Below are 17985 nucleotides of genomic sequence, written 5' to 3'. Positions count from 1 at the left end.
AGGCATTTTCTCTAGACCTTCAATCATTTTTGTGGGTCTTCTCTGCACCCTCTCCAATTTCTCAACATCCTTGTAAAAATGTGGACATCAGAACTGTACACAGCATTTCAGTCTCCATCTCACCAATGTCATATACAGAGATATAATCACCTCCCTACTCCTACTATACTCTGTATATATCTCCAACGATCACACTGGACTTTTTGCCACAGCACTGCCCTGGGTGCTCATGTTCAGTTCCTAGTCCACTGTGACCCTTAAATCCTTTTCAGAGTCACTGCTTTCCAGGATACAGTCACAAGCTCAATAGGTATCACCTGCATTCCTTTTTCTCAGATGTATAACTTTTCATTTGGTTTTATTAAAACACATTTTGTTTGAATGAGCTCAGTTTATCAAGAAATCCAGATCACTAGATGACTGCCTTGGCCTCATAATTATTTCCTACCTCCTGCAACCTAGCATTTCAAAAGGTTATTTTATCCTTCAGAGTTCCCTACTCGTAACATACACTTTGGTCAGAATTTAGTTCCTGTGTATATCTTTTCAAATCAAAGTCTAAATTAACTTCCCCACAGGACAACTCTGTCTTCCCTTGCCTGAAGTACCTTTCCAGTGTTAATTAGTCCTTCACTGGTCTGGCTTGGAATGTTACTTGAAACAATTTGCCATTATCTCCAACTTAATTTAAATATTTAAATGGAACATATTTTCATTAAGTCTGTGATCCTTAATAACACCAATCCACAGCAAATATGGTGGCTTGCTGTACATTATTCAATCTGTCACACGCTGTATAATCTTGGTGTTTTCTACACATCTGAATTCTTAAGGTAAGGTGGTGAAAATGGGACAGATTCCTGACGAGGGTGAATCTTGGTGTGATATATTAGAGATTAGGCAAACCCTGGGTGGTTTGGATGCAGATCAAATTTTATTAAAACCTGCAAAGTCCAAATGTGGAGTAGTGATGGGGCCAGTTTGGATAAATGATTCCAGTTTTCATCCATCACTAGATATGTTCATTGTATTCCTTTTTATTTCACTCAAGCATTCCGTTTTTAAAAGTATTTCATTATTTGAAAATCATTTATTTTCAATATGCATTTTAATAACACATCATAATATATTTCAGAATATTTGTGATACATAGTTATTTTCATCACCAACATCTGTCCTTCAGATAATTCCAAAAGTCATTTTATTATCCTTAAATATCCAAAACAAAGAAATAGAGAGAAGTTCAAAAAAGATAGAGAAGAATGACTAATGCAAATACTGCACCCAGCTGCTTCTTTTCCTTGCCTTCCAAGGCTGATCTCCTGTCAGATGTGGGCAGCTTCCACTCTCACAACTAAACTGTATTTGTTCAGCTCTGTATAACTTGGATTATAAACTCTTCAGTGCAGGAATGAGGAGCACATTCTCAGCTGGTGTGAATTGTCAAAAGACAATCCCAGTGTTTATTGGACCACCTGGAGAGTTCCCTAAGGGTACGAATGAGCAGCTCAGGAATCGTTAGGAATCCTAGAATCGTAGGACTGGAAGGGACCTTAAGAGGTCATCTAGTTCATGGCACTCATGGCAGGACTAAGTGTTATCTAAACCATCCCTGACAGGTGTTTGTCTAACCTACTCTTAAAAATCTCCAATGATGGAGATTCTACAACCGCCCTGGACAATTTATTCCAGTGATTAACCACCCTGACCGTTAAGATTTTTTTCTTAATGTCCGACCTAAACCTTCCTTGCTGCAATTTATGCCAATTGCTTCTTGTCCTTTCCTCAGAGGTTAAGGGAGAACAATTTTTCTCCCTCCTCCTTGTAACAGCCTTTTATGTTTTTGAAAACTGTTATCATGTTTTCTCTTCTCCAGACTAAACAAACCTAATTTTTTCAATCTTCCCTCATAGGTCATGTTTCCTAGACCTTTAATAATTTTTGTCGCTCTTCTCTGGACTTGCTCCAATTTGTCCACATCTTTCCTGAAATGTGGCACCCAGAACTGGACATAATACTCCAGATTAGGCCTAATCAGTGTGGAGTAAAGCAGAAGAATGACTTCCCATGTCTTTCTTACAACACTCCTGCTAATACATCCCAGGATGATATTCACTTTTTTTTGCAACAGTGTTACATTGTTGATTCATATTTAGCTTGTGATTTGCTATGACCCCCAGATCCTTTTCCACAGTATTCCTTTGAGGGCAGTCATTTCCCATTTTGTATGAGTGCTACTGATCGTTTCTTCCTAAACTGAGTACTTTGCATTTGTCCTTACTGAATTTCATCCTATTTACTTCAGACCATTTCCACAGTTTGTCCAGATCATTTTGAATTTTAATCCTATCCTCCAATGCACTTGCAATCCCTCCCAGCTTAGTACTGTCTGCAAACTTTATAAGTGTACTCTCTGTGCCCTTATCTAAATTATTGATGAAGATATTGAACAGAACCAGACCCAGAACTGGTTCCTGCGCGTCCCCTTTCCATATACCCTTCCAGCTCGACTGTGAATCATTGATAACTACTCTTTGGGAACAGTTTTCCAACCAGTTATGCACCCACTTTATAGTATCTCCACATAGGTTGTATTTCCCTAGTTTGTTTATGAGAAGGTCATCTGAGACAGTATCAAAAGCCTTTCTCAAGTCAAGATATACCGCATCTACCTCTTCCCCTCTATCCACAAGGCGTGTTACCCTGTCAAAGAAAGCTATTAGGTTGGTTTGACATGATTTGTTATTGACAAATCCATGCTGACTGTTACTTATCACTTTATTATCTACTAGGTGTTTGAAAATTGATTGCTTAATTATTTGCTCCATTATCTTTCCAGGTACTGAAGTTAAGCTGACTGGTCTGTAATTCTCCAGATTGTCTTTATATCCCTTTTTATAGATTGGTGCTATATTTAAGCTTTTTCAGTCATAGTTCCATGAACTTAAAGTGAGTTATAACAATTTACACATCTGGCCCCATGCCTTCCCACATGTTTTGTACAGAGCTATAAATAACTATAGTACTATGGAAATAAGAACACAAGTAAATATGGCAGTTAGATTTATACAGGAGTATTTGCTTTGGGTCAAATCTAGTCCCAGCTCCCACTCTGAGTATGTAGGTTAGACACAGGGGAGATATACAAGGGGAAGGAAGAGAGATTAATCTTTTCCCCAATATAACCATTCCATGGAGCCTGCTCTAACATAATGGTTAAAATGGGGTTGGAAGGACTGGAGGATCTACACAGCCACTGCCAACTTCTCTGTCCCCTGAGAAGAAGCTTTTGTCTATAGATTTTTCTACAGTATAACTAGTCTTCATGTTCTTATTGTTCCAGGTGACTGGTATGAGCAGCTTTATCCCCTCATAATTACACTCAAGGACTGCATGGGAGAGGTGGTGACAAGGGCAAAGCAATCAATGACTTTTGTTCTACTTCAGGAACTTGCATGTGGCTTGCCACAGCATTTGATGCTGACCCTAAGAAGAGACATCGTCTTTAGTCAAGCAGTAGGTGCTTCTTGAGTCACTGTTTTTCTGTTGTGATTACTGTTTGTTATTTACATGATTGTAATTAATCATGGCATACATGCAGCTATTCGCCATTTCTTTTAACGGAACACAACTTCTTCATTTGTGTTAATTCATTCACTTTAATGTTCTATACTATGATAAACAATTAATTGATTTAGGTTGGGTTTTCAAAGGACTTAAATGAATAAATGTCATTGAATTTAAATAGGAGTTGGGTGCCTAATTACCTAGGCTCCTTTGAAAACCTCAGCCTTAAATATTAATAAACTTAGGGGCATCTTTCTGATCTCAGTTACAGCAGTGTAAATCAGAAGTAACCCAACTTGAAGTCAATGAAGTTTCATGGGTGTAAAACCAATTTAAGGTCAGAATGAGATCCATACATTTTATGTATATGTTACCCTACAAAATACCATAATATACAATTGAGATGATAAATATTCACCAAACAGGTATTTCCATCTTGTTCCTCAGTCACCAAAGTACAACCTGTATCCTGTAGAAAAACAGCAAACATAGTTATAAAACTCTTAGATTACACTAATTAATCTGTTTTTGTTGTTGTTGGTTTTTTAGCTTGCTGGATTGGTCTGTGGGTTTATAATCAAACTGCACACAAGTTTACATGATCAAGGCTTCCTACAGCAGCTTCATATTGTTGGGTTAATTGTTCAATATGAAGGACTTCTCAGCACTTATAGTAAGTATTGCCCTGCAACAACATTGCTTAGTATTTTTTACAAACCAAGAAGTTCATCCAGTAGGTTCTTATTTTAACTTTCATTCAGTAATTTGGCTTATTGAATCAACAAATATTACCCTAATACAAAATAGCAGGCTTCCATACAATAGCACAGTTAAAGCCATTGATATAGTACTGTATGTCAATTCAGCATAATAAATTATAGTAATCTATTTTTTTCAGGTTTCAGAGTAGCAGCCGTGTTAGTCTGTATCCACAAAAAAAAACCCAGGAGTACTTGTGGCACCTTAGAGACTAACAAATTTATTTGGGCATAAGCTTTCGTGGGCTACAGGCCACTTCATCAGATGCACTGAATGGAACATATAGTAAGAAGATGTATATATACATACAGAGAAGGTGGAATTTGCCATACAAACTGTAAGAGGCTAATTAATTAAAATAAGCTATTATCAGCAGGAGAAAAAAACTTTTGTAGTGATAATCAAGATGGCTCATTTAGGCAGTTGACAAGGAGGTGTGAGGATACTTAACATGTGGAAATAGATTCAATATATGTAATGACCCAGCCTCTCCCAGTCTCTATTCAAACCCAAGTTAATGGTATCTAGTTTGCATATTAATTCAAGCTCAGCAGTTTCTCATTGGAGTCTGTTTTTGAAGCTTTTCTGTTGCAGAATTGCCACCCTTAAATCTTTTACTGAGTGGCCAGAGAGGTTGAAGTGTTCTTCTACTGGTTTTTGAATGTTATGATTCCTGATGTCAGATTTGTGTCCATTTGTTCATCAGAGATCTACAACCTATTCTGAAAAATGATCCCTCACTCTCACAGATCGTGGGAGACAGACCAGTCCTCCCTTACAGACAGCCCCCCAACCTGAAGCAAATACTCTCCAGCAACCACACAACAAAAACACTAACCCAGGAACCTGTCCTTGCAACAAAGCCTGATGCCAACTCTGTCTACATATTTATTCAAGTGACACCATCATAGGACCTAATCACATTAGCCATACCATCAGGGGCTCGTTCACCTGCACATCTACCAATGTTATATATGCCATCATGTGCCAGCAATGCCCCTCTGCCATGTACGTTGGCCAAACCAGACAGTCTCTACGTAAAAGAATAAATGGACACAAATCTGTAAACTATACTAGTACTTGTAAACTATAGTAGTACAAGTGTTTAGCCAGACCCAAATAATTGGTTTATACAAATAAGTCAGCTACCCAATTTAAATACACCCAATATAACGCTGTCCTCGGCAGCCAAAAAATCTTACCGTGTTATAGGTGAAACTGCGTTATATCGAACTTGCTTTGATCCACCGGAGCGCACAGCCCCCCCCCCCCGGAGCATTGCTTTACCACATTATATCCAAATTCGTGTTATATCGGGTCACGTTATATCGGGGTAGAGGTGTACCTACTAAATCTATAATCTACTGCCAGTCAGTATTTCTGGAAATTACATGTCAGTCTTTGTGATGTGAAGATAGCGCTAAACTATTTAAATTCCCAACGGCTTCATAGATGCTGTGACAGAGTACACCACAGCTTACTAGTTCACCTTAGAACACAGCTTTGCTTAACACACAGTACTTAGATTTGTTTATAGAGAAAGCAAGTACAGGTTTATTTGACAAAGGATAGCAGATTCATTTGATAGCAAACAGAAATGTTAGAAACAAAGGATTACATATGAAACAAAATCGTAATGTGCTTTCTATGGCCTAAACTTACTAATAAGTTGTTCTCCTGTATAAAGAAGTTTATTTCACCCAAAGTTCTTCCCGGTGATTTCAGCCAAGCCTGACTGAGATCCCTTTTTCATGAAACAAACCCACTGTCAGTTTATTTCTTTGGTGAAGGATGCCAGAGCATCTTTTTTCACCACTAGATAACCAGACCATACCTTTGATTTTCAACTGAAAATAGGATAATCCCTTCCCCCCCATACCCCACTGTTTACCTCTTCCTGATGATTTTCTTTTGAAGTCCTTGCAAGCTCTTCATTAGCAAGACCTTACCACAAGACACTCAATACACAATAGTTAGCTAGGGAGATGAGTGTCTCCCATCTCCTGTATGGAGAAGTTTTTCTCCAGGCATTCTACCTTTGAGTGACTTCCCTTTAACTACAAGGTCTTAAGAACATAATTTCCCATATTTATACACACACACACACACACACACACACACACACACACACGTCTTTTTATATATTATCTGCATATACATTTCGTAATGATTATGATGACCAGGGTGACTTTTCAGTAAAGACCTTACATGACCCCTTTTGGTGAACCCTATAACCCTACATACCCCGGGCCCTCTGCCATTTGGCACCAAGAGGTTTCTGAGTCACAGATGCCAACACTGATAGCTATTAAGTGGGACATATGGAGAGAAAAATTGCAACACACTTTGAAATGCACTGAAGAGGATGGATTTTTTTCAGTCAGGCCGAGTTGTTTTTTCTGAAAATAGCAACTATCCCACTTAAGTAGGGACAGTTGGTATCAATGCAGCCCTTTGCCATTCCCAAAATCAAGTTTTACTGTGTCCTGCACTACAAAACTACCTCAGTACAAGGGGCTCTCTGGGTCAAGTTTGTCAGAGGTGCACCCATTATAATACTCAAAATCTTTGCCCTCCAAGAGCAGAAGAGTCTTTAAAGGGCTTGTCAATATGGGCAAAATTTTGAAACCTGTCTGCCGTAAAGTTGTGTCCCTTGAATGTAATGACCTGATTTTCAAAAGTACCCAACACCCACAAGTACTAGTAAGGTCAGAGGGGCAGAAAGTTCTCTACTATTTTTATTTAGATGCCTTAAATGTGAATTTAGTAGAGTAACTTTAGTCACTCTGGTTTGAAATGTATTACTCTTATTATCATACTAGCATACTTTTCAGGAATAGACACTAGCTAGCCAGTCATGTCTGCATCTGTTAACATCTTTTGTAATTTTTCTATACAGGTGAGGAAATTGGGATGCTAGAAGATATGGCTGTGGGCATTTCAGATTTACGGAAAGTAATGTTTAAAATAATTGAAGCCAAATCCAATGACTTCTTGCCTGTAATAACTGGAAGGCGGTAAGTGTTGTCCATTTCTTGAAGCACAAGCCCAGAGACATGTAGCTTTCACTTGTGCCAGTAACATCAAGTGGAAACTCAATGTTTTTCTTTTTGCTGTGTTCCCTTATGTGGGAAATGCTATAAATGTAACTTGTCTGAAGAGTGAATAGAGGGCCTGTAAAGGTAGTAATGTCCTAACGAGCCTGTAAAGGTAATAATGCTTTGTACTTTCTAGTGTAATTTCTTTGTATTTTCAGCTGAGGATCTCAAAGTTACAAATGTTAATACATATTAATTCTCACAGTGTCCCTGTGAGTTGTGTACCTGGTGTTATCCATTTTTATATACAGGGAAATTGAAGCACAGAGAGGTCAGGGCCAAAATTTTCAAAAGTGGCATCTAAGTTTGGTTGCCTCAACGTAGGGGCCCAGCTTGAAACACTGGAGGCCTTGTCTTCAGGGGAGCTGAGCACTCCATTTCCATTCACTTGTGTGGAGATGTGGCGTTGCATCTCTGAAGATCTGACCTGAAGCGTCTCTCAACTGGGAACCCAAAATTAAGATGACCCAAAATTCTGAAAAATTGAACCTACATGATTTGCCTAAGATCATACAGGACATTTGGGGCAGAGCTGGTTGTAAAAACAGATATTTTTAATCCCTACCTGTGCTTTAAATACTACTGCACTTTGCTTCTCAAAGAAGTAGTACTTAAATTTAGTACATAAATTAAATACAGAAATAGTGTCTGTGACATACGGGGATTGAAAAGGATAGTTTGCCTGTGATGAACTTTTTTTCTTTGTTGTTAGCCTAGTCTAAAACTTCAAATGTTGTTACTTGTGCAGGAATGATTTCCTTAAGAGTGCTATAATTCTTAAGATGACAGTAAATTAAATTCAGCTAAAAGCAGCAACTTTTTAGAAAAGATGCATTGCCGCGGTTGGGGGAAGGAGTGGACATTCACCGCTATTTTTCTTTATTATTCCTGACAATTCATTCTCATACTGTGCACTTTCTGAGAAGGAATTGAAATAAATAGCCAGGAAGGTCAGAGCATGATGGGAAAACATCAGGAATAATTAAGAAAAATTATGGTATATAAAGTAGACCCTGAACAGAAGAAATATGTCCTTTGTAAACGTTCCCATCAAAAGTCTTGAAAAATCCAACAGCCACTGTTACTGGCTTGGTACCATTACTGCTGCTGATTGAACTGTCATGCTAGGAGGTCCAGGTTTTGAAATAGACATGGGCTTTAAGATGCCTGTGGCATTATGGATTGATAGAAGAGACAGCTGTCAGGAAGAGGACTTACTGGCTATCATTACTATACTACACTTACTGGTGAGTGAATCACTGAATGACATGGGTGGTATCAGTTTATTAAAAGGAAGCTTTACCTCTGCTGAGCCCCATTCCTGTTAGAGATGTGATGACACAGTATTGATCAGGGGCATAGGAGGTTAAATGTAAAGAGCAAAAGTAGGGTCAAAATCTAACAATTTTCTAATCACTGTAAAAAAAATATTTTCTGACTAACTTTTATCCTTTTTTAGGTTAGTCTTATATAATAGAGGTCTCTAAAATGAAACTTACAGGGACAATGCAGAGCTGCTAGACAGAAAATTCATTTACCTCTTTTTGTTATAAAGCTTGCAAAGTCAGAGTATTATCTGGTAATTTGCTTTGCAGGGAAATGCTTAGGTACTCAGTTTTATGTGTGAAAACAAGTCAATCCAAACATCACAGCTCTAATGTGTGCTGCAGCCCCAAAACATCTTTCAGGAAACAGTGTTCAGTTTCACATGCTTAAAGGGTTGTTATAAGCAAAAGTAGTTAAAAAAGTGGTATTTTTAAAAATTCCTTGGTAATTTTTTTTGTTATATACATGAAATTTGAGGCATGAGAGGGTAGTTTATTATAAAAACTTTCAACTAGTGTTTTTTATCATCGCTGCATGGTTAAGGTGCAAGACTAGTAAAGTTAAATAGATAATCCCCAAATTTAAATCATTAATACCTAAATGTGCTGTTGTGATTTATTGTTGTTCTCTTGAACAACCTAGTTTTTTTGTTGCAAGAGACTGTATTAAATGCTAAAATTTTGTAATGATTTTTAGGAACACAGGACTGGAAGTGACCTCCTGGATCATTAAATCTAGTCCCCTGCTATCACAGGCAACCCCGCACATAATGCCGTACATTAGTTTATGGAGCTCTATCTTTAAACTAGTTAGGAATAGTAGGGGCAAACAACCTCTGGAAGGCTGTTCCAGAACCTCATTCCTCTGATGGTTAGAAACCTAATTTCAAAGCTAAATTTATTCATGGCCAGTTTATACACACTTGTTCTCTTGCCAAAATTGTCCTTTAATTTTTATGCTAAGCCTTCCACTCACTGGGAAATGTAGTTGTATAACCCAAATCAAATCCACTAAGCCTGTCTACATTGAATCCAGCCATAAAGGAAAAAGTAAATTACATAGCAAAGAAAGATTTTGTTTTATTACTATACCTTATTTAAACCAAACCGGTAAAGCAATAGTAAATTAGTCTCAAATGAGTGCTTTGGATTACAATGATTGTTGTCTTCTTGCCTGACTTCAGTGTTGCTCTTGGGCCGTGAAGATATCCTATTATCCCAGCTCAGTAGTATTTCTCAAAATAATTTGAAAGGCAGCGTTTGTCATTGTGCAATTTAATGGAAATTGAAAAAGTCACACAAGATGGTACCACTGTGGAGCATACACTGTCCCAAGCATACAAAAAATAAAACCAAAAAACACCACATGTAAACACCACTGTTTCAGTTTGTCATATCCAAAGGCGACATCTTACAATGATTTTTTTATAGCCAAAAGACATAGTGATTCTTGGATGTGAAATGCAGTGATTATGATGGTCCTCTGGACTTGATGTTTAGCAGAACATATTTTTAAAATTAGACCAAATCAACATTTCTTTTCAATCTCATGCAAGCATACCATATTAGTAGTACAATAGCATTTGACAGTCAAGATTCATCAATTAGGAATTCCAACCCACAGGCCTGGAATGAGTGGCATTATGCAGAGGTCACCTGAAAAGAGTTTTCTGTGCAAGCAGAAACTTCATAAACTCTGTACTGCTTTAAACTTGGGAATTAAATACAGAAAACATAAATTAGTCTTATCTGGGGCATAGATACTTTTTTGCTTTGAGACTCGCATAACTAGCACACAGCTAATAGATTCATAGATGTTAAGGTCAGAAGGGACCATTATGATCATCTATTCTGACCTCCTGCACAACGCAGGCCACAGAATCTCACCCACCCGCTCCTGCGATAAACCTCTCACCTATGTCTGAGCTACTGAAGTCCTCAGATCATGATTTAAAGACTTCAAGGATCAGAGAATCCTCCAGCAAGTGACCCGTGCCCCATGCTACAGAGAAAGGTGAAAAACCTCCAGGGCCTCTTCCAATCTGCCCTGGAGGAAAATTCCTTCCTGACCCCAAATATGGCGATCAGCTGAACCCTGAGCATATGGGCAAGATTCACCAGCCAGATATCCAGGAAAGAATTCTCTGTAGTAACTCAGTTAGTAACTAATGATACTGCTCATGAGAGTTCCTACTTTATAGAGCATTTGCTGCTTAACAATACCAGATTTGCACTAGTGCTAACTGAGCCAGAGCATGTGTCAAACCCCTGGCTGAGTCCTTGCCTGTGCGTAGTCACCAATCTGCTTTATTGGACCCAATCTTCGGATCCTGCATGCTTCCAAGCACACCAGGTCTGGGCAGTGTCTCTAGCTCTGGCCTCTCAGACACACGCCCAGGTTGCAGATTCCCTAACTGACAGCCCATTGGATGGTGGGGCACCATGGTCCAGCTGCCCAGACTTCCAAGACCCCTTCCAAGTTTCCCCCATAGCTTATGCACACTCTCGCCAGAGCTCCACCCATGTGGGCATGCCAGATTATAGTTTAACTCTTCTGGGACCACATGACACGTAAGGAACACAGAGATTTTTACAAAAGAACTTCTTAAACACGACCCACACATTACTCTTAAACAGTACAAGGATATAAGACCTATGCAAAAACCGTTTATGCTCTCCCCGCTGAGTCTATACTAACCCCTTCTGTGAGTCCTTAGGTCCTGTCCCTGTGTAAGGTGGGTAAATCCCTCCTTGCCTTCTTCCTCTTGACACCCCCTCTGCTTCCTGTCAATGTTTGGTTTCAGTCCTCTCTGGCTGGCTTGACAGCCTTCATTGGGTAATTAAAGTCCCAGCCCTCTGGAGAGAAACTGGGAGAACCAGCTTCCTTTAGCTTAGTCCCCCTGTTTATCGAACCCATTGTTCTTGGTGGGGAGAGGCACATTTGTTATCATTGTCATTCAGGGTTAGAAAGACCTAGACACAAGCCCCACTTCAACAAGAAGATGATGCAATCCAACATGATGGATACAGTGTACAAGGAAAGACACAATCAAGGTTATATTAAAAATAGAGGCTGAAACATGGTTTTCACAAAATCAGACGGGGGACAGAGATATAACACACAAACTGTCACATCATATCACTTCTAAAACACCAGAATTCATATTTGTGTAATGAGCCATCCTGTACTTTTAAACTGTATTTTCATAGTGCCACTTCTGCTTCAGAGGATGCTTTCTATCCAAGGAGTGAAGTCCTGGCCCACTGAACTCAATGCAAATTTTACCATTGACTGCAGTGGGGCCAGGATTTCACCCAGGGTTTTCACTGGGTACAAGAAATTATGCACTTGTATTACAGGGTACTTCAGGTCAATTCTTGTGCAGACCAAACGGAAATGGTGGTGTAGCTCAGCATATGGCATTTTAATATTTGAAGTGCCTTCATTAATATTTCTATAGCAAGTGATAATGAGACAAAAGGCTCTTCCTTAATTTTTCTACTGTCCTCACTTTTTAATCCTTTTTTTCCACTTCAGTGAAGAAGTCATTATCTAGACCTAGTTTATAATTATATTACTGATCCTATTTCCATATAGATTTGCTTTGGTTTCAAAACAAAAATAAATAAAAAAGACTTTAAGTGAAGGTTGGACACAATTAACAGGAGGGAAAAACATTGATTTCTAAGTGTAAACATCCTTTGCTGTGGGACCTAGGAGGGTGATAGTTTAGACTGAACAGCTAGATATTCTCATCTCTTATACTTCCTTTTATTTTCCTAGTGAACATTATGTAATAGAGGTCAAGCTTCCAGCAAAGATGTTTGAATTGCTGCCACAAGAGATCAAAGAAGGAAAGCAGCTGCATGTGTACCCAGTCCTCTTTAATGTTGGAATCAATGAACAGCAAACACTTGCAGAGAGGTAAGGCAGCACCTTTAGAAAGATACATGTTTCAGTTTCTGCTTCTGGATGTTGTGCTAGTCCAGATGGTCTCTCACAGGATTACATAGGAATCTTGCTTATTACTTGCCCTTGGGCCAACTCAGATTGTTTTGGTACATATTAAAAACATAAATCACATTAGGGAGATAATCAGATGGTATGAACTAAAACAAACAGTGCAAAAAGTCAGGAAAAGATATGTAATAAGTATATTAATCTATTTCCTACAGTTAAAGCCTGATTTGTTCTTTAATACACACTTAGCTGTAGTTCACACTGACAGAAGCACTGTGTTCTCAAAGAACAGATTTTGGCCCTTTTAAACATCTCTTGGAAAATCCTAAAACTACTTAATTTGTTATCATAGCATGTGAAGCTGAAATGTTGGGCAGGTAATAGGCACTGGGAGATGCATACTTTCCTCACATTTTTAAAATTGATAGTATGGGGCTCATGAGTAGAGGTAATAGATAATAAAGTAATAATGGGTTATATTATTAATAGCCTTATAATGGCAGGAATGATGGGGTTATATTTTCTTAAACTTTTAATGTATAAATGTGCCTGCACACCCAGAATGCCTAGCTATAGCCTCAAGACAATTCTATATATCAAGCTAGTCATCCTATTGTACAGTTCCTGTCAAAGATTCACCAAACTATTCACCTGCTTCCTAGGTGAAGGACAGCTCTGGGTAATGTTAAATAACATACGTGACTACAAGGAAGAACCTCCAGAGTTACACACTGCTAGTATTACTAGGTGCACTGTACAATTAGACAAAACATATTATTTGTATTTATTATTTGTATTATTGTATGTCATGGACCAGGACTCCAATGTGCTGTACAAACACAAAACAAAAGATGGGCCTTGCCCCAAAGAGTTCACAATCTAAGGTTATGTCTGCACTTGGAGCTGGACGTCTATTTTCCAGCTCAAGGAGACATACCTGCGCTAGCTTTGATTGAGCTGGCATGCTAAAAATAAAGTGTAACCTCAGCAGCAGGAGGGGCTAGCTGCCCCGAGTCCATGCTCAGCCGAGATGGCAGTCTCTATTCAAGCTGGAATTTAAACCCCAGCTCTATGTGAAGACATACTTTAAGTACAGTAACTCCTTACTTAACATTGTAGTTATGTTCCTGAAAAATGCGACTTTATGTGAAACAATGTTAAGCGAATTCAATTTCCCCATAAGATTTAATGTAGATGGGGGCAGGGGTTAGGTTCCAGAGAAATTTTTTTCGCCAGACAAAAGACATTATATACATATACAGTATAAGTTTTAAACAATTTTAAACAGTTTAATATTTCACACAGCAATGAATGATTGTTGAGGTGCTTGGTTGAGGTGGAAGAGTGAGGTGGTGGAATATTTCCCAGGGAATGTCTTGCTGCTAAATGATGAACTAGAACTCCGCTGAGCCCTGAAGGGTTAATACGCTGTTGTTAATGTAGCCCCACGCTCTACAAGGCAGCATGGACTGAGGCAGGAGGGAGGAAACATAATAGATGCAGGGCAGTAGCTGCAAACACTTCCCTGCAAAAACTGAACATGATGATGAGCCCATGCTATCCAGCTGGAGCGCACCACTCCCTCCTCCTAACAGCACATGCACGGCTGCACAGGTGCTGACTTTCCAAAGTGCTGGGGGGTGCGTGCATTAGTGAAAGAGAGAGACATGCATTGCCCCTTTAAGTACGCTGACCCTACTTCAGGTACGTTACCCTTTTAAGCAGATCAGCCCGTTCAGACAGGAAGCAACAGCTTCCAGCAAGCTCCCTTCTTTCTGAACCTGAGCCCTGTCCCCCTCCTCCGCTTTGTAGCACCTCTCTACCCCGCCCCAGCAAGCAGGAAGCTCCCAGGAGCAGCTCCAAGGCAGAGGGCAGGGCAGGAGCAGCACAGCAGTGGGGGGAGAGACAGCTGAACTGCTGCTGGGCAGCTGCTTTCTGTGTGTATATAAAGTCTGCTGCAGTTTCCACGGTAAACATCTGATGAAGTGAGCTGTAGCTCACGAAAGCTCATGCTCAAATAAATTGGTTAGTCTCTAAGGTGCCACAAGTACTCCTTTTCTTTTTGCGAATACAGACTAACACGGCTGTTCCTCTGAAATCTGATCCCTTAGAGGGAATTTAGGGGAGCTGATGCAGGGGTGGGCTGCTGCCTGCTCCTCCCCCCCCCCCCCCCGGTTCTAATCCCCACAAGAAGGGGCTGCTCTTCCAGAGAATCCTGCAAGCTGTGAACAAAGCAGACAGCTGCCAAACGAGGACGTTATAAGGGAGCATTGCTCAGGCAGTGGTGCTATAAGGAGGGCTTTGGGATGTATGGCCACTGGGAAGCATTCATGGACAGAGGACTGTTCTCTCAGGATGGACTTCACTTGAGTAAGGAAGGAAATAGACTTCTAGGATAGAGGATGGCACAACAGATCAAGAGAGCTTTAAACTAGGAATTCTGGGGAGATGGTTGGGAGATGTCCAGGTAATCTCCACGCCAGTTGTTCTCTTTGAGAGGGAAGAAAACGAAGTAAGAAAGGATACAGCCGTGGGTAGGAGAATTGATATAAGGCGGAAGGGCAGTGTACATACCAATCTAATAGGTAACATTGGTGGTAGAATGTCTGTGCCCAATCAGGTAAAGAATGTGAGCGAAGCCAAATGGCAAAAATTAAGATGTTTGTACACCAACGCGAGGAGCCAAGGTAACAAAATGGAGGAACTAGAGCTACTGGTGCAGGAAGTGAAACCAGATATTCTAGGGATACAGAAACATGGTGGAATAGTCGTCATGACTGGAGTATGGGTATTGAAGGGGATGTGCTGTTTAGGAAAGACAGAAATAAAGGCAAAGGTGGTGGAGTAGCATTGTATATCAATGATGAGGTAGACTGTAAAGAAATAAGAAGTGATGGAATGGATAAGACAGAGTCTGTCTGGGCAAAAATCACATTGGGGAAGAAAGTACTAGAGCCTCCCTTGGGATAGTGGTTGGGGTGTGCTATAGACCGCCAGGATCCGATCTGGATATGGATAGAGACCTCTTTCATGTTTTTAAAGAAGTAAATACTAATGGGAATTGTGTGATCACGGGAGACTTTAACTTCCCAGATATAGACTGGAGGACAAGTGCTTGTAATAATAATAGGGCTCGGATTTTCCTGGATACGATAGCTGACGGATTCCTTCACCAAGTAGTTGCTGAACCGACAAGAGAGGATGCCATTTTAGATTTGGTTTTGGTGAGCAGTGAGGACCTCATAGAACAAATGATTGTAGGGGACAACCTTGGTTCGAGTGATCATGAGCTAATTCAGTTCAAACTAAATGGAAGGATAAACAAAAATAGATCTGTGACTAGGGTTTTTGATTTCAAAAAGGCTAACTTTAAAAAATTAAGGCAATAGTTAGGGAAGTGGATTGGACTGAAAAACTTGTGGATCTAAAGGCGGACGAGTCCTGGAATTACTTCAAGTCAAAGTTGCAGAAACTATCAGAAGCCTGCATCTCAAGAAAGGGGAAAAAATTCATAGGCAGGAGTAGTAGACCAAGCTGGATGAGCAAGCATCTCAGAGAGGTGATTAAGAAAAAGCAGAAAGCCTACAAGGAGTGGAAGATGGGAGGGATTAGCAAGCAAAGCTACCTTACTGAGGTCAGAACATGTAGGGATAAAGTGAGAAAGGCCAAAAGCCAAGTAGAGTTGGACCTTGCAAAGGGAATTAAAAGCAATAGTAAAAGGTTCTATAGCCATCTAAATAAGAAGAAAACAAAGAAAGAAGTGGGACCACTAAACACTGAGGATGGAGTGGAGGTTAAGGATAATCTAGACATGGCCCAATGTCTAAGCAAATACTTTGCCTCAGTCTTTAATGAGGCTAATGAGGAGCTTAGGGATAATGGTAGGACAACAAATGGGAATGAGGATATGGAGGTAGATATTTCCACATCCGAGGTAGAAGCCAGACTCAAACAGTTTAATGGGACTAAATCAGGGGGCCTGGATAATCTTCATCCAAGAATATTAAAGGAACTGGCACATGAAATTGCAAGCCCATTAGCAAGAATTTTTAATGAATCTGTAAACTCGGGTTGTACCGTATGACTGGAGAATTGCTAACATAGTTCCTATTTTTAAGAAGGGTAAAAAAAAGCGATCCAGGTAACTACAGGCCTGTTAGTTTGACATCTGTAGTAATGCAAGGTAATTGGGGCAAAATACAACATGGCTTTACAAAAGGTAGATCATGTCAAATCAACCTGATCTCCTTCTTTGGGAAGGTAACAGATTTTTTAGACAAAGGGAACGCAGTGGATCTAATTTACCTCAATTTCAGTAAGGCATTTGATACGGTTCCACATGGAGAATTGTTAGCTAAATTGGAAAACATGGGGGTCAATATAAAAATTGAAAGGTGAATAAGGAACTGGTTAAAGGGGAGACTACAGTGGGTCACACTGAAAGGTGAACTGTCAGACTGGAGGGAGGTTACCAGTGGAGTTCCTCAGGGATCAGTTTTGGGACCAATCTTATTTAATCTTTTTATTACTGACCTTGGCACAAAAAGCGGGAATGTGCTAATAAAGATTGCGGCTGACACAAAGCTGGGAGGAATTGCCAATACAGAGAAGGACCGGGATATCATACAGGAAGATCTGGATGACCTTGTAAACTGGAGTAATAGTAATAGAATGAAATTTAATAGTGAAAAGTGCAAGGTCATGCATTTAGGGATTAATAACAAGAATTTTTGTTATAAACTGGGGGCGCACTACTTGGAAGTAACAGAAGAGGAGAAGGACCTCAGAGTATTGGTTGGTCACAGGATGACTATGAGCCGCTAATGTGATATGGCCGTGAAAAAAGCTAATGTGGTCTTGGGATGCATCAGGTGAGGTATTTCCAGTAGAGATAAGGAGGTGTTAGTACCGCTATACAAGGCACTGGTGAGACCTCATCTGGAATATTGTGTGTACTTCTGGTCTCCCATGTTTAAGAAGGATGAATTCAAACTGGAACAGGTACAAAGAAGGGCTACTAGGATGATCCGAGGAATGGAAAACCTGTCTTATGAAAGGAGACTCAATGAGCTTGGCTTATTTAGCCTAACTAAAAAAAGGCTGAGAGGAGATATGATTGCTCTCTATAAATATATCAGAGGGATAAATACCATGGAGGGAGAAGAATTATTTAAGCTCAGTACCAATGTGGACACAAGAACAAATGGATATAAACTGGCCATCAACAAGTTTAGGCTCGAAATTAGACAAAGGTTTCTAACCATCAGAGGAGTGA

The 17985-nt window shown here is 39.7% G+C and overlaps 1 protein-coding gene across 4 annotated transcripts in view; it reads left to right on the top strand.

Moving 5' to 3' along the window:
* Positions 1-17985, top strand: part of INPP4B (inositol polyphosphate-4-phosphatase type II B) — a 486205-nt gene that overhangs the window by 406755 nt on the left and 61465 nt on the right. For all 4 annotated transcript variants that reach the window (XM_073341213.1, XM_073341212.1, XM_073341215.1 and 1 more), the window contains 4 exons: positions 3344-3516; positions 4117-4240; positions 7226-7343; positions 12534-12674. In XM_073341213.1, coding sequence (XP_073197314.1) covers positions 3344-3516; positions 4117-4240; positions 7226-7343; positions 12534-12674 — 556 coding nt within the window. The remainder of the gene's footprint in view (positions 1-3343; positions 3517-4116; positions 4241-7225; positions 7344-12533; positions 12675-17985) is intronic.

The sequence above is a fragment of the Lepidochelys kempii genome, chromosome 4 (assembly GCF_965140265.1).
Source record: "Lepidochelys kempii isolate rLepKem1 chromosome 4, rLepKem1.hap2, whole genome shotgun sequence".
NCBI lineage: Eukaryota > Metazoa > Chordata > Testudines > Cheloniidae > Lepidochelys > Lepidochelys kempii.
Note: the sequence above shows the minus strand (reverse complement) of the source record. Positions and strands in the feature narration are given on the sequence as shown.